General features: G+C 34.5%; 2 protein-coding genes across 3 annotated transcripts; one reads left to right on the top strand and one right to left on the bottom strand.

The window, feature by feature from the left end:
• Positions 1–6,319: 6,319 nt before the first annotated feature.
• Positions 6,320–12,341, top strand: LOC114758761 (acetylornithine aminotransferase, mitochondrial). 2 transcript variants are annotated; one of them, XM_028947848.1, is made up of 4 exons: positions 6,320–6,519; positions 9,313–9,805; positions 10,818–11,252; positions 11,564–12,341. In XM_028947848.1, the coding sequence occupies exons 2-4, from the start codon at positions 9,362–9,364 to the stop codon at positions 12,101–12,103; spliced, it is 1,419 nt and encodes a 472-aa protein (XP_028803681.1). In that variant the 5' UTR covers positions 6,320–6,519; positions 9,313–9,361; the 3' UTR covers positions 12,104–12,341. The 2 variants fall into 2 exon arrangements, with proteins under 2 accessions (XP_028803681.1, XP_028803682.1); XM_028947849.1 differs by having other exon boundaries at positions 6,441–6,519; positions 9,275–9,805.
• Positions 12,342–17,977: 5,636 nt separating this feature from the next.
• LOC114758760 (ribulose-1,5 bisphosphate carboxylase/oxygenase large subunit N-methyltransferase, chloroplastic) lies at positions 17,978–23,212 on the bottom strand. The gene is made up of 6 exons (XM_028947847.1): positions 22,622–23,212; positions 22,478–22,506; positions 21,948–22,159; positions 20,895–21,020; positions 19,189–19,593; positions 17,978–18,571 (listed from the first exon to the last, which is right to left on the bottom strand). Exons 1-6 carry the CDS (start codon positions 23,119–23,121, stop codon positions 18,353–18,355), a joined length of 1,491 nt encoding a protein of 496 aa, XP_028803680.1. The 5' UTR covers positions 23,122–23,212; the 3' UTR covers positions 17,978–18,352.
• Positions 23,213–24,427: the final 1,215 nt, after the last annotated feature.

Raw genomic sequence — 24,427 nt, forward strand, 5'->3', positions numbered from 1 at the left:
TATTCGCAACTCCCCCTTTTTCCAGAAATGCCTTCAAGTCTGACCCCATGGTTTACAATGCCAACTAACCAATTTGCAGCTAGAATAAGGTTATTTACAACATGGACTCGGGTATTGGTAACCCTTTTTTTTTTTTCAGAAATGCCTTCAATTTCTACAAGTCTAACCCCAGCGTTGACAACACCAATTAACCATTTTGCACCTAGAATAAGATTATTTACAACAAGTACTCGGGTATTCGCAACCCCATTTTTCAGAAATGCCTTCAATTTCTACAGGTATGACCTCACAGTTCACAACACCAATTAACATATTTGCAACTGGATTTAGATTATTTACAATAGGAACTCGTGTATTCACAACACCCATATCTCCCTAAATGCCTTCATTTTGAAGTCAAATCCCATCGTTGACAACACCAATTAACCAATTTGTAACTAGATTTAGATTATTAACAACAGGAACTCGTGTATTCGCAGCTCTCATTTTTGCATAAATGCCATCATTTTCTACAAGCCTGACCCCAGAGTTGACAACACCAATGAACTAATTTGTAATTGGATTTAGATTATTAACAAATGGGACTTGTGTATTCGTTGCATCCTTTTTTTGCACAAATGCCATCATTCTCTATCTAGTCTGACCCTCAAGTTCACAATAGGGCTCAAACAATTTGCAACTGGATTTATGTTATTAACAACATCGACTCAACTATTCGCAACCCAGATTTTGCACAAATGCCTTCATTTTCTTAACAGGGTAACATAATTGTATTACATTTTGTGTAGTTAACAACACAAATTAGACAATGTACAATAGGAATACACTAACTAACAACAGAAGTACGTCCACTCACAAGTGGACAACGTCTTCCATACATTTACAGTGTAATTATATTGATTTCAGTGCAGTACTTTGGACACCTTGTCGTCAAGTACCATCCTGAAATATTTTAACTATTATGTCACTATACAAAATATATTCCAACCTACCACCAAAAATACTAAATGGGTTGTCTTAGCTACTTCCCCACCCTATCCAAAAAATTATATATTGGGGTTCATTCATGTACAAAAGTAGCTGTATATTGAACCAAAATAATACTATTGTCAGCAATAAAGTCACATGCGGTTCGGGTTACTGCAAGTCTTTCTCGTGTGACCACCTTTACCACATCTTGAGCAATGATACAATTTCTTGTCCTGAAATTATGACTCAATCCTCCTAACTCTAGGCCTTCTAGGATGTCGAGTAGTCATTGGTGGTTGTAGAAAGGTAGTTGATGAGTGTTCTTCATACCCAAGGAATCTGGCCTAGGAATGTCATGTGTCTCAACTGGGATCACAAGTCTATGATAAATTTTTTCTTGAGCTGGGAGTAAAAAACAATCATCCACATATGCATATAAATTACCATATACTTTCTTGATTGCGGCACATGCATGTGGGCATGGCAATCCTGACATCTGCCAACCTTTGCAAGTGCATTCACGTAATATCAGATTTACCCGCACATCTATGTTTCCCCATCTCACCCTAAATGTGTTCATTCCATAATCTTGTACATCCATTTTTTTGGATCTAGCCACATGATCCATCAATTTTTTCTCTATATTTGGTTCTACACCATTGGTCCAATTGCTCATAGCCAGTTTGCTATGATACATCCTATTTGCTAATTTTTCCCTATGCTCATATCAAGACAATAATGTTGTGCTTTCTCTCATGAACAATCTAGGCATTGAAGGATTCAGCTAGGTTTGTCGTGATATTATCCCACCTCTTGTAAGAAAATTTGCTTTGTACCCAATGCTCAATGTCTCTATTCCTTTGCAGCCATTCTACCAATTCTGGATAAAATCTCATTAGCTTCTTTATACTACGATCAAAGTTCCTATCCAGTCTTGCATATGCAATTGAATCAAGTAATTTCAGAGCAACTTCCTTTGTTTGTCTATTGGTCTTCCTCTTTCCCCTTGTTATTTTTAAGAACTCGGCACTATAATTCTCTTTCAAATGATGATAACAAAAAGCATGCCGATCTCCTCTAAACACAGCTTGCACTACATTTTTGATTGAGTTGTGCCTATCCGAAACTATTACTAATTGCAATGATCGAGTAATATCCTTTATGTTACCCAAGAACCATGCCCACTTCTTGAAAGTCTCACCCCTCACAATTGCATATGCAAGCAGAAATAACTCATTGCCTGTATCATAGGCTTGTGCTCCCAACAAAGCCCCTTTGTACGAACCACTCAAGTGGCATCCATCCACATATAGTATGAGTCTACCACCTTCTAAAAACCCTTCTATACAACAGCCATATGTAATAAATACAGCTTGAAATCTATTATCTGATGATGCAACCCACTTTGCTATAGTCTCTAGATCAGTTTGTTTTAGCCTTTCACATATCCAAGTGATTAATATATAAGAATCCTCTAGAGAATTTAGGCCACTGCTTTCTCTTTTGCCCTATATGCTTGTTGGTAGTTGAGACTCAACCTATATTCTCTCTCTAGATCCTGTCTAATTTATTGGGACATTCGTCTATGCTGGAACTTAACTCATCTACAATCACCCCTAAAATAAGTCTGCACTTGCGCATAGTGCAAGTGTTCATCATCAAATCTTCTTACAACTAGGAATTCATGCTTCTTATCTACACTATATGCTGAAACTTGCCATCGACAACCATCCACACAGCACTTGACAATAATTTTATGCTTATCATTCTTCACAAATAGGTATCTAAACTTGTGTGCTAGGCTAAACTTAATAGGTTACCCATGTCTTGATCGAATACACGTGGAGATACTGACCTTACAAATGAAGGCCCAACCAAATCATCTATTCTGCATATATAAATACAACACGTGAGTTTTGCAATTCAATTCTTTAAAATTATACCAAAATCTTAATAATTCCAATTAAAAACAACTTACTCTTGTGCACTCTCTAACTGTGAGGCTTGTCTCAACTCTTTTTCATTGTTGGATATATAAACATGCCCACTGTTATCATTGTACTCAATTAATTGGGCAACTCCAATATCATCAACTAGTTCCAAGAATGTTCCTGTGTCAAATCTAACTGTGTACTTCATTTTATATTGACCCCTCCCAGGCCAAACATTATCTGCTGCCATTCTTTGTAGTTCTTCGTATATCATCCCTTCTGTGAGCAATCTTCCACTTACAATACCCCCTTCATATATCAATTTTCCATCTGGGGTGTTCACAAATTCCCCTCCTGTATGGAAGAAGCAAAACAATTGTTTTCCCCCATTAGCAGCTATTTATAATCCATTCCTACACATCCTTCAGCTTTCAATTTCAGTCACCTGTAAACAGTAATAGACAGTATATGTTAACAATACAAATTTGCAATTTAACAATCACCGAGCCACCAAGAAATCGAACGCCGAAGGTAATGCTTCTTACTACTTGACTTAAACACGATCGGTAGATCCGGGCAAGGGATTGAAATTCTTAAATTTATTTTTCGTTGCGCGTCTTTCAATTCCCTTCATTTCCCCCCCTCAGTACCTACTTACCCATGCATTTAAACACTCATTTCTCTATTATTCAGGCACCACAACCCAACTGTGCTCAACAAGTCAGCTCAAAAAACGAATATTTGGAAAAAAAAATTTACCTCACACACCAAGCATCAGAGATGATCACGACACCACACCATAAGCAGGGGATTCGGTTTCTCTCACTACCACCAACACTGATGATGAGTTTCCACAAACCGCCAATAGATGCACCTTCAGACTGATCATCACCCACTGCATTTTCTCAGCTCATTCTCATTGATTAGCTCCCTTCATCACTGTATGGGTATAGGAACAACTGGCGCCAACTTCCCCCTTTTCCCTCTTTCTTCTGCCCTTTTAGCTTAGCAAATTTCGAAGGGTATTTGAGTAAATTGGGTTGAGGAATTAATTTCAGTTTGCCCCCTGAGTCCTTTAGTGAAATTTCAGAATCCTGAACTGAAATTTCAGATTTTTTGGGGGCTCTTTGAAATTAATTCCCATCTGTGGTCCTTAATCGAAAATTTTCCTATTTTTTATTAGGAAGTCTTTTAAAGCTAAGAAAGGGGGGATTATATGTGAAGCTGTATAGCAGTTGAAATATTAGATAAACAGACAACAGAGGACAAGGGGCAACGACAACACCGCTTATAAATTGAAAGATCTAATCTAGCAAAGTATTTTGCTACAACATGCTTTTAATTTTTAGTTACAAGATAATAATCAAACATTTTCTTAAGAAGATTCTGATATTACAATCAGAAGTAACCAACACAAAGGCATGGTAGGGGCAAGAAAGTGTCTTCCATTGCCTTATAGGATAAAGAAGATAATTGAAGGACATTAAGTAGATAATAAGATAGTTGTAACGAAATCAATATAAATCCCTAGACAACAATCTTTTTTTTAATATAATTTTTAAATCCGATCAATGCCTCTAACACACTTGTAGCAGTTCTAGTTCTGGCATGGTTTGTAGCAGTTTTTGGTTTTGACCACATTTGTAATAGTTTTAAATAATCACTACAAAGTACTTTGCCACACCCATTTTAATAGCGATTCTATAAATCGCTACAAATAAATTGCTACAAACATGAAAAAAAAAAAACTGCTACAAAATATTATTTTTCATAGTGCTTCAATTAAATTGCAAAGCAAAATAGCCATGTATTTGTAAGATGAGTTCTAAAGTTAGATGGCAAAAGTACAAATTGATGAGAAAAATTTCATAAATAATTAGGAATATTAATGAAGAAATATATTTGAAAATAAGTTGTTTAAATTTATTCCAAATTTTTTTACACAATTATTCAAAATTTACTTAATAATTTATTATCTAAGTTTCAATATTTTATTTGTTACTAATAATAATTAATTATGAAAACTCATTTTGAAATTTTTAACTAAATGTTTATGGTTAATTAGAGAATTTTGTAACTGGAGTACAAAAAAATTCTTTTATTAATAGTTTCTAAAAGAGGGTATTTGAATTAGCTTTTTCGGGTATGTTTAGATTAGCAGTGATAAAAATAAACTTTATTTCACATAACTTTTGCAAATGTAAGCTGTAAAAATCAGTTAATATAATGTGATTTATATTTGAATTGACTTTTATAAAAAATCACTTTGACAAGTTGAAGCTGGTTTAGATTGTTAATAGAAAAATCAGTTTAAATATAAAATAACTAAAAATGATATGGGTATTCTAAAAATAAAAAAGAATTAATGTATTATCGAAAAGTTATAAAAACTAAAAAAATATATTTAATAAATAAAATATAATTACATGCAAATATAAAATTTATAAAATAGCATAAAAACATATTATGAAGAAAAATACAAATATATGTAAGTATATAATGTATAAAATAATATTGAAAATTAAAAAAAAATAAAAACTTATTAAAAAGTTATTCTACTTTAATTTTTAGTCATATGATATTCAGTAAAGTAGTCTTTCTAACATCAAGTGACTGATAAACTATGGGAAGTAAAGAGTAGAGAAAGAATGAAATTGCCACCACAACAACAAGCATCAAATTTTTTTTTTTTTTAAAAAAGCTTTAGTTTTGGAGACAAAAGTTACTTTACTACTAAAAAAAAATGTTTGGATGAGTATCAAACTATAGTTTTAAAAGTGATTTTATGACATACAAAGTAAATATGTGAAAGACTTTACCTCGATTTGTAAAAAAGTACTATCTAAAAACACTGTCTTAGTTATCCAAACACCTCTTAACTCAGAGAATAAAAAGCAGCTTGTCATTCAAAAAGTAATTTTTCATGTGTTTCAAGTCACATTTTTGCCTCAAAACACTTATCCAAACCCATATCTAAAAACAATTTTACGAAGTTTAAGATAAAACCCGTAATATGGGGTGAGTTTGTGAAATCAGCATGCTAAGAAATAGTTGAACGGATTGATAAAAATTGAAACCATGTTAAAACAAATCTTTTAAACCTATAACTATCAAAACTGAACCCATGATGGACTAATTTGAAACCGTTTTATTTATTTATTTTTGTTTGAATTTTTTTTTCTTTCCTTCCATGTTCAAAGTGCACTATCTTCCTCCTCCCATTTCACGCTGCAATACGGGACCTTCACTTTGCTGCCTGCATTTATAACTGTTTGGGTGAAAACAAAAGTAATTTTATAACGGGAAAAATTTTATCTGGATTTGTGTGAAAATGATTATAAGAGGCACTCTTGGCAAACCAAACGCGCCCTGAATACTAACCCTTCGATTTCATCTTTCACAGCCGGAGTCCAGAGGTCCAGGCTCCAGCCGTCCAGAGCTTATCGTCTCATCGTCATCGGCGTCGCCGCCTCGCCCCTACCTACCTCCTCTCGTCGACCTGAACGCCGGCAAGTCGCGAGTCGCACCACGGGACCTGAGGGGTGTGTCGCAACCCAGGACCTGAAGGCTGTGTCGACGCTCGACACCCCGTCTTTTCGCTCTCAAGTCTCAATCTCAGGTACACTTCGTCTCTTCCTCGTTCCTAGTTCCCTCTTTGTCGTCGTCTCCCTCTGGACTGGTCGACTGGTCACTGGAGTCTGAATCTGAATATTGTTCTGATTGTCTCTTCACTGTTCGCTCTGGATTTTTGTTAAATTAATATATTACTCATTTTTGTGAAATGTGAAATATGGAATACATTGAATGAGTGAATGTTGTATTGATTTGGGTATTTTTGTGTGCTGCTGGTGGTTGTATTGGTTTTATATAGGATGTCTTCTGCTAGTCCTAGTATGCCTGTGCCTGATGACGGTGCTAAGAATGTTCTTAATGAGTCTCAAACTCAAACCAATGTTGTTGATGGAGAAAAAAAGTCTGAACCTGACTCTTCTGTGCATGTGCATGACAATGGTGGAAAGAAAGCTAAAAAACATGCACATATGAAGTGTGGAAGTATTTTACTAAAATTAGCAAAGTAAATGGGCAAGAAAAGGCTACATGTAATGGGTGTGTAAAGCCTTTTGCTGTGGGGGTAAGAGTTGTGGCACTTCTACCCTTTGGCGTCATGTAAAGTCATGTCATTTAGTCCCTAAATACCATGACATTGGTAGTATGATAGACTAAGCTAGGAAAATGAGAGCTAGACATCTTGATAATAACAAATTTTGGGAATTGCTTGCTATCGCTAGCATTGTGCATGATTTGGCATATTCCTATTATGAATATGAAGTGGTTAGGGAAACACATCAACAAATGGAATCCATTAAATGGCGATTGTTATAGAATATAGTGTGAAAAACAGGAATGCTTACAATGACACTCAGATGCATGATAAATTTTTTCATATTAAGTAGACCAAAATACATGAAAATTACACATAATTTCTGGACTATAACATGCTATTTTGAAACCTATCTTATATACCCTTATCATGGCCAACTAATGCCAATTTGAACGGAAGGATCATCGCGAGCAATCATCTAATCATCTGAACTCGAATGTATATATAAATGAAGAATTTTAGTGGAGGGTAACGAGAGAAAATTGACATTTTTTATTACATTTTAGGGCTTACAAAATCAAATCAGCTACGAATGAGGATGTATCTCCATGCATTCAAACAAAAGTAGCACTTCAATTAAAATGAACTAGCATGTACTGACCACTGAAAGAATGAATCAAAAACGAAAGAAAGGTTCTTATGTGCCTAATCACACAACTGCAGAGTCTCTCCCGAGCAATGTGTCGAAGTACAGGATGGGGAAAAAAATTCTTCTGCTTGGTAAGGATCAAAATCAGAGAGGAAGAGAAGCTGACTGAATGTGAAGTCCTTCTTCTTCTGCTCTGTGCTACAATTAGAGTGTTTGTTCAAATTGGCTTGACAATCATGATTTGATTTATGAAAGAATCATTATTGGGCCATATAAGTCAAAGGTGGTGACCTCAACTTTTGCTGGGGTGGCTACTTGCTATCTGAATATGACGAGGCTTTCTAGGCTAAATATTTTGTGTCTACTTAATACTAATTGATGCTATCAAGAAATGGAATAACTGGGATTCCCAAGTAACCGATTGTGTTGCTAAAGTGGTGATAAATCATGTCAGTAAAATAGGGCCTATAGAGAGTCCATCTATTCTGAATCTCCAATAAAAATAAAAATATTGGATCTATTTATAATTTTCCGTCAATTGGATTAATGGATCGTCCAATTGGAAATGATAACAGGCAATTAGAAGTTATAACAAATCCAAAGATTTTGATTCTTTCAAACTATCGCTTCTCTTTTTTTAAATCAAAGGACAAACATTTATTTGGATTTTTTCTTATATCTATTCATAACATCAATTAACATTAAGCAGACACAAAAAAATTAACCTGGAAAGCCTCATCATATTCAGATAGTAGCTAGCCACCCGAACAAGAGTTGAGGCCATCGCCTCTGACTCGTATAGTGCCATAGTGATTCTTTCATAAATCAAATCTTGATTGCCAAGCCAATTTGGAAAAAACACTCTAATCAAGAAGGAGAAGGACTTCACATTTAGTTAGCTTCTCTTCCTCTTTGATTTTGATCCTTACCAAGCGGAAGAAGACGATTTTTTTTTTTTGGTCATCCTATACTTCGACACATCGTTGCTTGGGAGAGACTCTGGGGTTGCGTGATTAGGCAAGTAAGAACCCTTCTTTTATTTTTGATTCGTTCTTTCAATGGTCAGTATGAGCTAGTTCATTTTAATTGAAGTGCTGCTTTTGTTCGAAGGCATGGAGATACATCCTGATTCACAGCTGATTTGATTTTGTAAACCCTAAAATGTAATTGAAAATGTCCATTTTCTCTCGTTACCCTCCACTAACTTCTTCATATTTATATATATATTCCAGTTCAGATGATCAGATGATTGCTCGTGATGATTGTGCCTTCTATTCAAGTTGGTCATGATAGGGGAATATAAGATAGGTTTTGAAATAGCATGCTATGGCCCAGAAATTATGTGTAATTTTTGTGTATTTGGGTCTACTTAATATGAAAAAATTTATCATTCATCTGAGTGTCATTGTAAGCATTCCCTTTTTTCACACTATATTCTATAACAATTGCCATTCAATGGATTCCATTTTATGTGGCCCATTTTGCTTCTGACTTTAATGCAGCCATGTTTTGGCCTCTTCTAAACTAAAAGTAGTCCTAGTTCTTTTTATGTTTTTTTTCCTTTGAACAAATATAGTTGAACAAAAAAAAAAATTGGCTTGACATTTTGATTCTCTAAAACAGTTATGGTAAGCTGATTGTCAGTTTGACGTTCTTTGTAGCAAAGAGAAAGGGTGAAAAGGTCAAGAGCCGCAACCGCTGCCTAACACAATGAGTGCTGTTAACATTGGTCTTAATGATTCAGCTTCTCAATTGTCATGCATTGTTCGGAGGTTTTCCAACGTGGATAGACAAAGCATGTCAACCAGAGAAAAAAAATCTACTCAAATTAGTTGTCAGAGGGTTGTGACTGCTTGTCTAAATGTGGATGTTGAGGCACCAAATAATGCTGGGAAGATATCATTGGGAAAGACTAAGGAGGTGATTGAGTCAGAAGGGAAGTTTTTGGTTGGAACGTATGCAAGAGCTCCAGTTGTGCTTGAAAGTGGTAAAGGGTGTAAGTTGTATGATGTTGAAGGCAAAGAATATTTAGATTTGAGTTCTGGGATTGCGGTTAATGCACTAGGGCATGGGGATGAAGACTGGTTTGAGGCTCTAGTTGAGCAAGCCAGAACACTCACTCATGTCAGCAATCTGTACTATTCAGTCCCACAGGTATGGGCATGCCATGATTCATTTGCTTGTATTTGAAACAAACTGTCTTCAGCTTCTGAGAAAGCATGGAAATAACATTAACTGCTAATAATTTCTTAAGTTGTCAACATTGAGATATGATCTTAGAAAAATGTAAACCAGGAAATAATACTGCTACTTGTTATTTTTTATCATAAACCTTTTCAAAGTTGAATGCTTCCTCCTTGTATTGATTTTCATTAATTTAGCAGGGTTTTTAGGGTTAGAGATTATCTTTAGGTCAGGGTTTGAGCTGTGGAGGTGTCAAAAGTGTTAATATCATTTATTGCCCGCTGTTGAGTATACGGTGTGTAAATTGTTGCTTAGGTTTGTATAGAGATTCTGGAAGTGCTTCACTTTACTCACAATGACAAAGGTTAAGCCAGATAGAAGAAATCATTATCAGTGTTATATACATAGAACTTTTAGGAAATTCTATTCACAAACCGTGAACAGTGTGGTGCATCTTAGACTCTGTGGAAATGCACTGGACCCACTCTAGTTGATAAAAAATCATACAGCTTTAAACTTTGCAATGGCATCAAAAGGTAAGGACTGTGAATGGCAAGAAAATTCTAAATTTCTGAGGAGTGCAATTCAGTGTACTAATGTTTCATTTGTGAGTGGTCTGAAATTCGGTACTCAAAAGTATTGGTTAACTTAGAAGTGTGTGCAATGTTTACGTAATAATCCTGTATTTCTGTATGACAAAGTTCTCTTTGAATTATAGATATAAAATAGTAAACCAAATAAAGCAACATATAAAAAATATTACAGTCTGTCTAGAAGGGGTAAAACAGTCTGTTTATAATCCTACTTGTCCCTCCATTAATATCATAGCTGTGTCCTTGTTCAGGGTTTGAGATTTATTTTTGTTACTTCGTTTATTAACTTGTAACTCTAGTTTAGTTGAGTTCATGTCTTGTGTTTTATGTTGTCACATCAATGTTTTGAACCGCTTATAAATTTCATAATTAATTTGGCTTTGGCGCAGGTAGAACTTGCAAAGATTCTAGTAGCTCATTCTTTTGCTGACCGTGTATTCTTTGCCAATTCTGGAACTGAAGCAAATGAAGCGGCAATTAAATTTGCTAGGAAATATCAAAGACATACATGTGCTGATGGAAAAGAGCCAGCCACAGAGTTTATAGCTTTTAGCAATTGCTTTCATGGAAGAACCTTGGGTTCACTTGCTTTGACAAGCAAAGAGAATTACAGAGCACCATTTGAACCTGTTATGCCTGGAGTGACATTTCTAGAGTATGGAAATACGCAGGCAGCAATAGACTTAATTCGCCAGGGTAAGATTGCTGGAGTGTTTGTGGAACCTATCCAAGGAGAAGGGGGAATATACAGTGCCACAAAAGAATTTCTGGAGTCTCTGCGAAATGTATGTGATGAGACTGGGGCTCTTCTTGTGTTTGATGAGGTATGTAGTCTTCTTGCATAGAAGTAATTAAATGCAGTTCTTCTTAGCTAATTTTGGGGAGCTTCAGTATGCTTATGCAAAGTAAGGTGGAGTCACAAAGCAGCCTTTTCCTAAATTCATCTGATATTTTAGTATAATTTACAATTTTTGCTGTCATATCACTTCTGAGGACATAATCACTTGAATCCCCCCCTCCCCCAACATATATCATCTTATTTTATTTTATTTTTTTTCCTGAGGAAATTATATGGTACCATCATATGTTTGGTTATTCCATTTTTTCTAATAGGCATATTTGTACAATTTTCTAGGTTCAATGTGGCTTAGGCCGATCAGGGTATCTTTGGGCCCATGAAGCTTATGGTGTCTTTCCAGATATGATGACACTTGCCAAGCCTCTTGCTGGCGGTCTGCCTATTGGAGCAGTGCTGGTAACTGAAAGGGTTGCTTCTGCTATAAAATATGGTGACCATGGAAGCACCTTTGCTGGAAGTCCTCTTGTCTGTGCTGCTGCTCTTATTGTATTGAACAAAGTATCAAAACCTGATTTCCTGGCTTCAGTCTCCAAGAAAGGTTCCTTCTTCAAAGATCTTCTAAAACAGAAGTTGGGAGGAAACCGGCACGTGAGAGAAATTCGTGGTGCTGGCTTAATTATAGGAATTGATTTAGATGTTCCCACCTCGCCTCTTGTCGATGCATGCCGAGATTCTGGTCTTCTAATTTTAACAGCCGGAAAAGGAAATGTTGTCAGGCTTGTTCCTCCACTAATTATAACAGAACAAGAGCTTGAGCTTGCGGCTGAAATTCTGCGCCAAGCTTTTCCTGTTCTTGATGAGACCAATCAAAGCTAGGGGTAAGAGATATTGCCTTCCCACTTGGAAATTACAAGTGGTACTTTTATTTTTTATAGTCGTCAGATTGCCACATAAGTTAAGGCTTGGATAAGGAAGTGCGAACTTTCTTACTGAAGTTCTTGCCTAGTTTTTACAACATCGGAGCTGAGCTGTATTAGTATTTCTTAAATGTGTCGGATGAGACAGATATATTGCTGTCTAGAATGTAATAATGCCTCAAGTGTTGTTGTTAGAATCATGTGTATCGAGAGCGGTTATATCATATTTTTAAAATCTAGATGCGGTTAAACATATAAATTTCCTATACTAATGACTAGGTGAGTAGATGTGGGGTACGAGGTTTGATCAGTCGTAATTTAATTTTTATTTATCATTATTTTGATCTTTATTTTCTGGCAGAAGAAAATATTGAATAAAAATTTTATACTGTATATTTGTTATATATTTTAAGTGAAATCATTCGCTTAATAAATGTAAATATTATATGTGTTTGTGGGGTGTGCGAGATAAAATTTATATCTTTTTAAATCATTGTACATTTAAATATGCTTTTGATTTATATCATAGTTAAAATTAGAGACTTGTGTTACTAATTTTCCTTAATTTACATTTTATTTTGTTATTTCTTTTGTTGCAAATCTCAAACTCCACACTATTTGCCAACTCAAACCACACATTGATTTAAGGGACATTATATTTATTTGTTGCTATCCTATCAATTATTTTCAGGAAATAAATATTTGAGTCTTAGCTTTGATTGAGATTTAAACATAAAAAATAACAAATAAAATTTGAGGAACTCCCTGTTTAGTATAATTTTTATATTTTATATTAATATTGATTAAATTGTATTCAATTAAATTCATAAATGAAATTGAATAAAATAATATTGATAGTAATTTATTAAATTGAATAAATGAAATTTAAAACAAAAAAGTTTAAAAAATTAATTTAAGAAGTTACTCATGGCAAATTTAGAATATCACTTATAAGTTGTACCATTGATGGAAGTTAAAGTTAGATGGCAGAAGTAAAAATTGATGAGAAAAATTTCATCAATGTACATAGAGAGCCATAGACTAAGAGAGTGTTTGAGATTATATAAAAGTGCTTTTCAAAAGTACTTTTCTGCATATTTACTTTATATATTATAAAAGTACTTTTAAAAGTATAGTTTAGTTTCCATCCAAATACCTCATAAGCCAACAATTCTACTACAAAACATGGGAGGTGAAGTCACATCAATCTACAGTACATATCACAGGACATGCCTTCACCACGGGTATGTTTTCCACATTCTTTAAATATGATCTACTTCACTTCTGATGCCATTTTGACCACTGCGTTACTATAATTTTTACGCCATCATCACGGGGAAAAAAAACATTAAGGCCAAGACTTGAAGAAACAAATTTAAGAAAGATGAAGAGTATGAGGTTTTACTATCATGCCTTTTAATTAGAATGAAAAATATTAATATAATTTTTATCCCTTTAAATTTGTTCTTATTTTGATTTTAATCCATCAAAATTCAAATTATAGGTTTTGGTTCAGACAAAATAGTTGAAGTTTTTAATAGATTATAGGAACCAATGTTTTGAATGAAAAGAAACTTGAGGGGTTACAATATATTATTTAAAACTTCAGAAATCAAAACCAAAATAAAAATAAATTTAAAGAACCAAAGTTAGTATTAACCCGCAAAGAAATCAAAATAGACAAATAGTCAAAATTACTTAATCTGATATATACAAAAACATGCGTGTCATGCATAGTTTTTAAAACGCCTTATACAGTACCCAGTGGCCTGTATTTGACCATTGTGTGAGTACCATTGGCATGGGATCTGTTTTGTTTTGTTTTTTTTTTTTTTCCGCCCTTCCATGAACCAAATAACAAAATATTTGCCTTACTTATGTCACTGGTATTAATCTCCATGCAAATGGTAGGATATAATAAAATAAGTGTTATCTTCAGGCCAAAAAATAAAATAAAATAAGTCTTGTCTTAATTAATTGGCAAGAATTGGAGCTCGAAGGACCAAAATGATTGAGCTTTTAAAAAGTACGAGTTATGGCTTACTTGTTTTGCATGGAGAATTCGATACTCCATATTTATTCCACCAATCATAATGAGTTGGTGCTACTGACTTATCATATAAAGCAATAAACGAAAATGGATTAACACTATATCGAATGAACTAAACTATCTTTCATATTCATAAAGCAACATTTAGACAATCAATAATGGCCTCAACGATCATAGCATATGAAAAATAAAATAGGAAAAATAGGACAAGGATGAGAAAAGAAGGAATACAAAGAGGATCATAAAAGTCAAAAAGATGTCAAAAGGAAGATGATGAGCCACCATACAGAGCCGCAAATAAATCCATCGAAAAGAAGGCCATAGAACTAGACGAACAAAACTTTGTTTGGAGAACCAGAGATTAAACTGGAAGGAAGGAGGATGTAGATATTTACACTAGAGATGAAGTCAAATAGATCTAAGGAACAAAAAATAGAAGTAGTGAAAGAGAAAGGACGAAAGCATTTGAAAGAAAAAAAAGAAAATACATACTCCATAATAATGAAAGAGAGAGACCACAAAACATGGAGGGGATTTTAAAATTTGAAATTTAAATCTAACGCAGCTACCAGTTGAAAGACACTCAGTCACAACCTCGACAATTAGATCAGTTAGTTGGGACTGTTCTAACTTAATCATAGGTCTCGAGATATAGGAATGCAACATCTTAGGGGCCAAGGATGCCAACTTTAATGGCTCCTGTTATGCCTCGATTTAAATTAGTCTGACTTGCTGTACTTAAAAGATGGCTTGGTTCAAGATACCAGGTGCTTAACGCAAAAAAAAAAAAAAAAGAAGAAAAAGAAAAAGACACTCAATCACTTACCATGAGATAGCCTCACAAAAAAAAAGCAAAAAAAAAAAAAAAAAAGCAGAGACCCACATGCATGAGCCATCATTGTTCATAAGTCTTTACTGTTCATAGCACAATAAAATGAGTGAGGAGCTGATATAATAGCAAAATAGTTCAGCTTAGCTTTGATTTTTATTTATTAGATATATAGATAATTAATCATGAAATATCATGATGAAATGTATAATTAAATGTTTATGGTTAATTAGAGGGTTTTATGATAATATTTCTTTTACTAATAGTTTCTTGAAGAGATAAAAACATGATTAACAATTTAACACAATACTCAGCAATTTACATCACTATACTCCATGATAAAATATTTCTTGAAGCCACCATGGTGGATGAATAACTAATACTTTCTTCTTAATCTCTTACATCCTATTGTAATTGTTGATTTGATATATAGTACTACCTCCGGTTTTTAATATAAGACCTCATTTAATTTTTATTTTGATCTTAAATATGAGACTCCAATCCACTTTATCTCTCATATTTGTACATTTTTTTCTAAGATAGTCCTTCTCATAATGGTAGTTGTAGCCAATACACCTAATTAGCGAGAATATTTTAGGAAAGACAATACTTATTTATTACAAATAACTAATTTAACTTATTTATTTAATCTTCTCAAATTAGTCAACTAGCTTTTATAATTAGGACCGGAGGTATTATAAAGAGAAGCCGCACCAGTTGTGGTAACTATGGTTGCTGCCACTACATTGGAACTCCAAATCCTTCATCTACAAGTCCCCCAGCCATTTAGGAAACCAAAATGGTTTGACCATTAGCTGGTGCTTGAATCATGACTAAATAGAACCCACTTCCAAAAATCATAGAAACTTGGTATTTGACATGCGGATTCAACATTCATAATTATTAGCTGTGCTGTAAGTAGAGAGAAAAAAATGATGACCAAAATCAGATGAAACATACCACTCCTCCGGTCATTAATATAAGACTTATTTAACTAATTTGACTAGATTAAAGAAGTTGGATAAGTTAGTTAATTATAAGAAATAAGTGAGTTAATTACAAGAAATATGACATGTTTTTCCTGAAACACTACAATCATCTTTTTCTTAATATCATACGTATCTCTCTTACTTGATTATAATCGAAAGAGTGTCAATAGAAATAATTCAGAAAAAATTAATAAATATAAGAAATATATCTTACATTTAGGATCGAAGGAGTATTAATAAATGAAAATAAAAAAAAAATCAACAAGAAGATAATAAAATCATCTTGGTTGATGGCAGGCGATAACCTCACAATTTTGAGCAATCACAACAAGTAAATATTGAAAATCAAGAGCACCCACTAAAGATAGAAGAGAATGTCTCCATGTCGTTGTCATTGCCACCTTTGCTTTTGTTCCCTTCACCAATATCCCTTATTCAACCAACACAACTCTTGAAAAGAGAAGGGGTGTTTCCAAGCTTGGCACCGAAGGCTTTCCATGGAATTTGAGAAGAAAAGCGTCCTTGAGTGCCAAGTTACCAAGAAGTAAGATCCGTGAATCTTAGCATCCCATTCCCAGAAGATCAGAGATGAAGAAGAAGAAATCAATGAAGAAGGGAGAGAAAAAGGAAAAAAAAGAAAAAAACAAACTGATGAATTGTCTTTGGAGGCTGAGAGAGATGAGATGGGGCCAAAATGAAAGAGGGTAAGAGCATGGTAAAAGAGATGAGGGATCCAAATGGTGGGAAATAGAGAATGTCAAGTGGTCATTTTGCATTTTAGATTTTGAAATTTGAAGGAAATGGAAGAAATAGAAAAAATAAAAAACAAATTTTCTCGCACTGCTGTTGATTTGAAAAATAAAATGTGGGGAGGAGCCATCTTGAGGCATACTATGAAACTGACTGAAGTCATTTTAATTTGTTAATTGCATTGATTAGGTTGTTATTGAGCTAAATACTACCAGAAAAACCCTACACGATGAAAAGAATTTACCAGGATGTTATCATTTCAAATTCACTTTGAAGGCAACCATTTCAATGAAAACAATTTTTATTAAAATATTTATGAGGAAATTGGAGTATTCTCTTTTGATCAACGAAGAAAATACAATCATTTCACACTAGATTTATTTTATAGGCGAAGAAGAGTTAAAGTCTCTGATTGATTATTCAAATGATTGTCACTCATTCTAACTTATTTATTAGTTTCTGGGCCACATACCAAAAAAAAAAAAAACTGAGAACAAATTAGTGATTTTTAAAGAAATTAGAGTTGGGGGGGGGGGGACTATACCCTTCCCAACCTAATTAAAAAAAAAACCGTCAGACTTCATCGTCTATTATTTTGTCTTCGTTTCTTCTGGGCACAATTATCTTCTTGTTTTTTTTTTTAATTCTTCTACGATGATTTTTTTTTGGGTCATACTCTTCATGCTTTTTTTTTTTGGGTAAAGACATAATTAGTTTATAAAACGAAGTCATGCTTGCAGTGTGGTACAAATATGTGCATTGATCAATGGGATGAAGAATGATCCAATAATTTTTTTTATCTAATCTGGTTATTAATTTTTATTTAATTCTATTTAAATTTTTAAGTGGTTGTTAATGTTCAAGCCTAAATATTGTTTTAAGTGGAATGATTAGTATTGATAAATGAGTATTTTATTACATAAGAACAATGCCTAGACATTAGAACTAGCATTTGTAAGTATATGTCAACGTCATGGCCTTTCAAAAATCCAGATTTCAACGCATGCTTTGCAAAAAAATTGAGACTAAATCGACGAATTATTTCAGATTCTACTCTAAGGAATTAAAATTTGATTTTCTGGTCACGTTCTCATACTTGTATGCTTCCATTCCAAGATTAGATCCTCATATTTCAACTTTGGAAACTTCATAATTATGACATGGAAACTGATAGGGCATCCTTTTCGACGGACCAAAATCTTGCGACTTCTCCCATACATTGATTTAGGTCTTCAGCTTCACTTCCCATTTATTGATTTATTTTTCTTCTCCAGTTATGTGTTCATGAATTATGGTCATGGATATCCTGGTAACACCAGACCAGCACCATATCAACATCCAAAAGTTCATTCTGATTCTTACCACACCTGTTGAACTGTTACACAATTAATACAGAAGGAATTGTAATTCTGCATCACATGTTTCTCTGGTGAAGCATTAGGCAATGTCAAAAACTTGATTTTGACCCTCTTTCATGAATTAATTGAGTGAATGGCACAGATTCATCTTTGAGAGAGATTCCCTTTTGCCAAGTTCTGTTTTCTCTTCTTCCTCTGGATAGTGCAAGTTTAAGGCGCTTTTTCTGCCATCTTACATGAACTTGCTGAGATCACCAAGGATCTCACCAGTTTCTCCGCAAAGACCAAGATCTTTGAGCCTCCTTTCTTGATAATATTCTAACTGATCCAATTCTAACTCTTTCTCCTTGAAGATCCCTTCAATCTGCTGCAGCACCTTCTTTTCTCCTTCTCTTATTCCCACTGCAATTGCCTGCCTTGAATCTGGCTTTTCTTCTTTTAACTTCCCATCCTGCCATTGACATGTTTGTGTTCAATCAGTTCTTCAGCATTTTATCATCCTCAAAGTTTTTACTACTTTGTTATCAAAATTTCGGCATTTTAATGCACCATTTTCTAAGTCATAGTTTTTGAAACGATACTATAAAGTAACGGTAAACAAAATGTTGCACAGTTGATTTTAGCTTTACACATTGCTACACGATAGTATACCATAATTATCTAATATATCATGAACCCTTAGGCAAGCTCTTATTTTACATTTTTTTTAATAACTTTGACAAATTGGTATTGTATACCAACAAGGATGGCATCAAATACCTTGGTATTTATTATTCCCATGTTTTTTTTAACAATTGAAATTGCAATGGAAATTACAACCCGTTTCTAAGAGAGCTATTCTTAAAAAGAGAAAAGGTGATATCTCCATAATTTTTATGTGGTATAAAATAGTTATCTATGCGTAATAGTATTTTGAATGCCGCTAATCTTTCATGGGATCAGAAATTCTTGTTCAGCAATCTTAAGTTCCGTTTAAATTTACCTATAAAAACCAATATCCATATACCGATACTGAGCCTCCTCACGTGAGAATGATACCAAGCAAAATACAAAGCCACGCATACATACCTCTTCAATGGTAGTATGATAACCAGCAAGGGCAGATTTGCAGGCATCTTGAACAACTCGACATATTAGCTCCTCATTGTCACGGCTTACAGGCAACTGAAGATGACCCCAAACGGAGTTTCTGAATATAGATTCCAACAAGAAAGCATCGGTGCCACCAAGTGCCACCAGACGCAGATATGGAAGCACTCCTGGTGGAAGTGTTTGGTCAAAGAAGATGTCAAAATATGCCGTCTCACCAAAACCATTGGACTCAGCAATGTCTAGTTTGTCATCAAAAAACGGATCTGATTCAGATATTTGTAGCGTCAGAGTAAATGCATTCCTGTTTGAATTTGGTTCAATGAAGCCGTAGTCTAGAGCCAACTCTGCATTGCTTTTCTTCAAATCATATTGAATATATATCTGCAGCAAAAATTCCAAACATTGTTACGCGGAATTTTATAATTTCCATCACCAACACCCTGGGACAATCTCCATCAGTGAGGATGAATTATTTTTTTCAAAAAGACGGTTCACCATCCCCAGAGATTTACCAATTTGAATCTGATCAGAGGGTCCAGGAAAGTTTGTTTTTTGAAGACTTTATTTGAAATCTGTAGATATTCTTATTTTGTTAGTTTTATATGAGTAGACTAAAGATTGGTGAGTTCTATCCTGAAATGAGTTCACTGGTTTTTAAAATTCACTGGCAAATAGATCTGGATATAAATGGGTCCCAGAGCAAAGAATATACTTTAGCGCCATGCCCATTTCGGTCCATGATCATACTTCATGACCAAAATAACAAATAAATACAGGTCAAGTTTTCAAAATTATAAAATATTTTGTGTGCACATGTGTGCGCGTGAAATTTTATATTTCATACACTGTAACCTTTATAGCAAAATATGCTGGATAAAAAATGTCAGATTGTATCATGCAAAACGAATTTTCATAGGACTTCTAATTTCATTTTATGTTATTTAATATCTTCATTTTTTTAACGGATCAACAGTAATACGAATATAATACAGAAAGCAAAGAAAGCTGAGATTTGATTTCACTAGATACCAATTACATGTTTCAAGACCCTACCTATACATATTATTATAAATACCCAAACTACGCTCTCTCTACCATTCACCTAATTAACTTTCAATTCCCTACATAACAATACTCACCTTTACATAAGATCCTTGTCCTCAAGGATCATAGACCTGGCCCTGTCCCAGCTCTGTCGAAATTTTGCATTTCTTATTTCATTTGTCTGTATATATATTGGATACATGTTTTAACGTGTCCACACTGTCGTTACAATATCTGACAAGTGGTAGAAAATTGAAACAATAACACAAATAAGCGAGTCCCTGCTTTACGTTTCATAATTGATGATTATAATGAGGGCCAAGAATAAAGAACGCAATATCTTCAGGATGAGATGTCTAATAATCTGAATTTTCTACAGTCATACTAATATACATCGAGAGAGAAAGTGACGCAGAATAGTGTAACTGGGTAACTGTATTTTTATTCACATCAATCTTAATTTCTCTTCAAATGCACTATATCAAGATCTGAATTGGAGATCAAATTTGTGTAACTGTACAGTACACTAATGGATAGTGGGGGCCTCGTATCAAAACTTTGTAGCAGTTCTTCAAACATATTGGGTATTGCATGGCATTGGAAAATGGAAAGGAAAAGAAGAGGAGGGATAAACTCACCTGCTCCCCAGCCTTGACAGAAAGAGGGCTCCTTAGAGAAAACAGGTAATCCCACGAGAAAAGACCTGCTGCCCCTTTAATTTCATAAGCATGGTCTTCTGTTGTTACTCTGGCACTATGGTTTATCTGATCCACAAATAGAACTCTTAAAACTCCAATTTTTCAATGCAAGGCAACACATTGGTAGAAGAAAGTACAGAGAATAACTACAAAGGATATCAACTCGAGGTCATATGAACCTTTGAGGATAGCTGTATTTGAAAAACTAATGAGTTTGGACAGTCTAATCTATCCATTTATACGGTATGAAGTTTGTAAAAAGCCGCACTGTTTACAAGTTTCAATCAGTCTGGCACACTTCAGAGCACGAGAAGTCATGTCTAGTTTTTACATAAACCTTGTAATAGAATCTCATGCTTTCAACGTAAGACTCAATTCCTTATTACAATAGTTGAAGAGATAATTACATTAGTTATGAGATTTCCAACAAGTCACTTTCAAAAAACAAAAATCTCTTAGAACTTTTTCTAGATCCGCCGACTGGAAAAGAGAAAATATTTAGGAGAAATGACGGTTCATTCCCCATTATAGTCACAATTTAGTTCCATAATTTAATAGAGGTTTCATGACCTGGGTATCATTTGCACAATTATAATGAGAACAAAACAGCCCTTCCTCTTTATTAACTCCCCTCGCTCCCTCCTTCCACCTCCCTAGTCACTAGCCACCTTCATTGGCTGCCGGACCGCCTTCACCGGCCACCCAAGTCAGTTTATCACATTCGTGGGACTGGAACTAAATTGTCAGTGTCTTTCTTAACTGGGACCAGATTGTCATTCCCCCCAAATATTTACAGTGACGGAAAAGGTATCTAACAGATGCGTTAGTTGGAAATAATTTTTTTTTTTTTTAAAAAAAATGAGCATCGCTTCTTCTTTTCAACATGGAACACTTAGGAACATAACATCATGTTTCTATCTTTTCTTTCTACCAGTAATATTGTTGAAGTCCTTAGCTGCCGCAAAACAGAGAGGAAGAAGAAATGAACCTTACCAAGTCTGCAAGCGGAATCACCACTAGATTTTCATTGCGAAGGCGAGAGAAAGCCCTTGATCTGAGAATTCCAAATGCCCAGAAGAAGTCATCCAGTGTGATCGGAGAAGGGAAAAGCTTCTTATTAGGGAGTATGATTTCTTCTTCCAGTTTTAGAAACTCATTCTGCACGTATTCTTTCACGGCTAGTGTTGTATTCAGAAGTTGAGTACCTGCAGATATCATATTCAATCAGGCCATACAACAATATGTTGGAAATATGATCTCCGAACGCGCCACGGCATAGCCACTTGTTATATCAAGCATAGCCACTTGTTTCCAGGCATGTTGTTGTTGGACATATGTTGGAACACCGAGGTACTTTAGCAAACATGGCATTTAGTATATTATTTTATGAGAAAAGCATCGAGTTATGTCACAAATATGAACCAATTTTCATTGACGTGAGGAGCACGATGTTAAAATTCACAAGTATAGATTACGATAACATAGAAATGGCATTGGAAACTGCGACTTCACCAATCACTAACCTTGAAGCTCAGAGAGCTCCTCCTCTGACCTGCACTGGAATAAGCAAAATAAAACACTTAGAATTACCAACTCGATCAATCCATTCCATTCGAAGGTATGAATTCAAATAAATGTGTCAATACAGAAAACAAACAAAAACCCACCAATATATCGTCGAATCAGTGACCTCTGGGAGAATTTTGAAGTAATGCTTCCAAACAGACTCATCCCTGGACCTCTCTCTAATCAAGAACAGAGCAACCGACACCCAAGGCTTCAATCCGCTACAAACGTTCCCAATCTCCGAACGCGCCACGGCATCGGGGTTTATCCATAGTCTCTTGGGCACCTGCAAAACGACTTCGTTTCGCGAAATGTCTCTCCTGGCAATAAGTCCGAGGCCTTCCGGCACGACCCCGGGCTCCACTGGCGTTTTCGAAGAGATGACCCCTTCTTCCCATAGCCACTGCCAGAATGTCTGAATCGCAGGCGACAATGATGTATCAAATTCGACAGAAGCAAGAGATTTAGCGGACAGAGTTTTTCTGAAGCGAACAAGTGGAACTTTGGCTGAGATCGGAAAGGTGAAGGAGTTGATTTTGTGGGATACAAAAGAAGAAGGAAAAGCAGAGCCCTGAAGTACAGAGAAAATGGCAGAAGCCATTGAGCTTTCTGCTGGTCTTTGCTTGACAGCTTGAGCTTGAGTGTCTGAAAGGCGCGAAGCCGTTAATCTTTCTTGCGAGTTGCGGATAACGGGATAAGATATTTATTTTGTTCCGCCCCTTTTTTCATCCCGTTGTAAATAATGTAATGGCACGCCAAATACTTTTTAATAAAATTATATAATCTTATAAATTGTGTTAAAATGATACAGAACTCTTCCCTTTAAAATGAATATAAAGTTTCTTTAAAAATAAATAAAAAGATATACTTTTTCCAGAAAAGTTTAGTCTAAATTATTCTAAATTTCATATAGGCTTTGCATGTTGTCAATATAAAATTTTCTGCTATGAAGTATATAGTGATTTGTACTAGTAAATTCAAAATCAACAAAATTTTCTTGTATAAATTTATAAAAATATGTTTGTTCGTCATAAATGCCCCGGTAGCTTTGATTTTTAGGGAAAATTATTTCCCAATCATTATAGTTTTCATGAGTTTTGAATCAAGTTCTTAATTTTTTTTTTATTGGCTCCTTTGAGTTCCCTTAATTAGGTCCGTTACTTCTTTATATATAAAACCATTAAACACAAATTAACATTAGAAAATGAGTTAAAAATGGAAGATATGGCAGATATGTTGATAAGTCGAATCTGATCAGACATGAGTAAGTCCATATTAACTATAATAGTACTTCTCTTGTTTTGGGGATCGAGTTAGGGCATTTTTTTTCAGTGAGAAAAGGATTGAGTCGTGATTGTAGAGGAGGTTGTGGGAGAGAAGGTCGCGCATGATCAATTGCAGAGGAGGCTAGGACAAAGAGAAGTTGCTGGTCTGTGACGAACTCTCAAACCCATTGTACTTCATATGAAACTAGTAAAAATGTCGATATTCTATGGCTATTGGAGTAGTCAAGGTCAAAAGCATCAGGCAAAGAAACTCTTAATGGTTTTATATATAAATGACTAATGAATCTAATAGAGGAAACTTAAAAGACATAATAATAATTAAAAAAAAAAAGGTCTAAGGACTTGATTCAAAACGTGCGAAAACTACAAAGATGGGAAATTAGATTTCCCTTTATTAAAAAGGTTTATATGTAATTATGATGTATTAATTTTATATGTATAGTTTGACTTATGTATAATAAGAAAAGACTATGAAAATTTTCAAAAAAAAAAAATGATAGGTGAATTTCTAGAATCCAAAAGGTCATATGAATTTGCAAAAATTCCAAATCAATCTTCGGACTAAAATTTTGAAGCATTGGTGAATTTACAATGTTTCTCTTTAATTCTTTTTTTTTAATA

This window comes from Neltuma alba, unplaced genomic scaffold, assembly GCF_004799145.2.
Source record: "Neltuma alba isolate B1F8T4 unplaced genomic scaffold, ASM479914v2 tig00010746_pilon, whole genome shotgun sequence".
Classification (NCBI taxonomy): domain Eukaryota; kingdom Viridiplantae; phylum Streptophyta; class Magnoliopsida; order Fabales; family Fabaceae; genus Neltuma; species Neltuma alba.

Excerpts from the sequence above, each read along its gene's own strand:
- LOC114758761 (XM_028947848.1), top strand. The coding sequence starts at position 9,362 with ATGAGTGCTGTTAACATTGGTCTTAATGATTCAGCTTCTCAATTGTCA. Across the intron at positions 9,806-10,817 it reads TGTACTATTCAGTCCCACAG|GTAGAACTTGCAAAGATTCT; the intron begins GTATGGGCATGC and ends GCTTTGGCGCAG. Across the intron at positions 11,253-11,563 it reads CTCTTCTTGTGTTTGATGAG|GTTCAATGTGGCTTAGGCCG; the intron begins GTATGTAGTCTT and ends ACAATTTTCTAG.
- LOC114758760 (XM_028947847.1), bottom strand. The coding sequence starts at position 23,121 with ATGGCTTCTGCCATTTTCTCTGTACTTCAGGGCTCTGCTTTTCCTTCT. Across the intron at positions 22,160-22,477 it reads GGAGCTCTCTGAGCTTCAAG|GTACTCAACTTCTGAATACA; the intron begins GTTAGTGATTGG and ends TGATATCTGCAG. Across the intron at positions 21,021-21,947 it reads TGATTCCGCTTGCAGACTTG|ATAAACCATAGTGCCAGAGT; the intron begins GTAAGGTTCATT and ends TTTGTGGATCAG.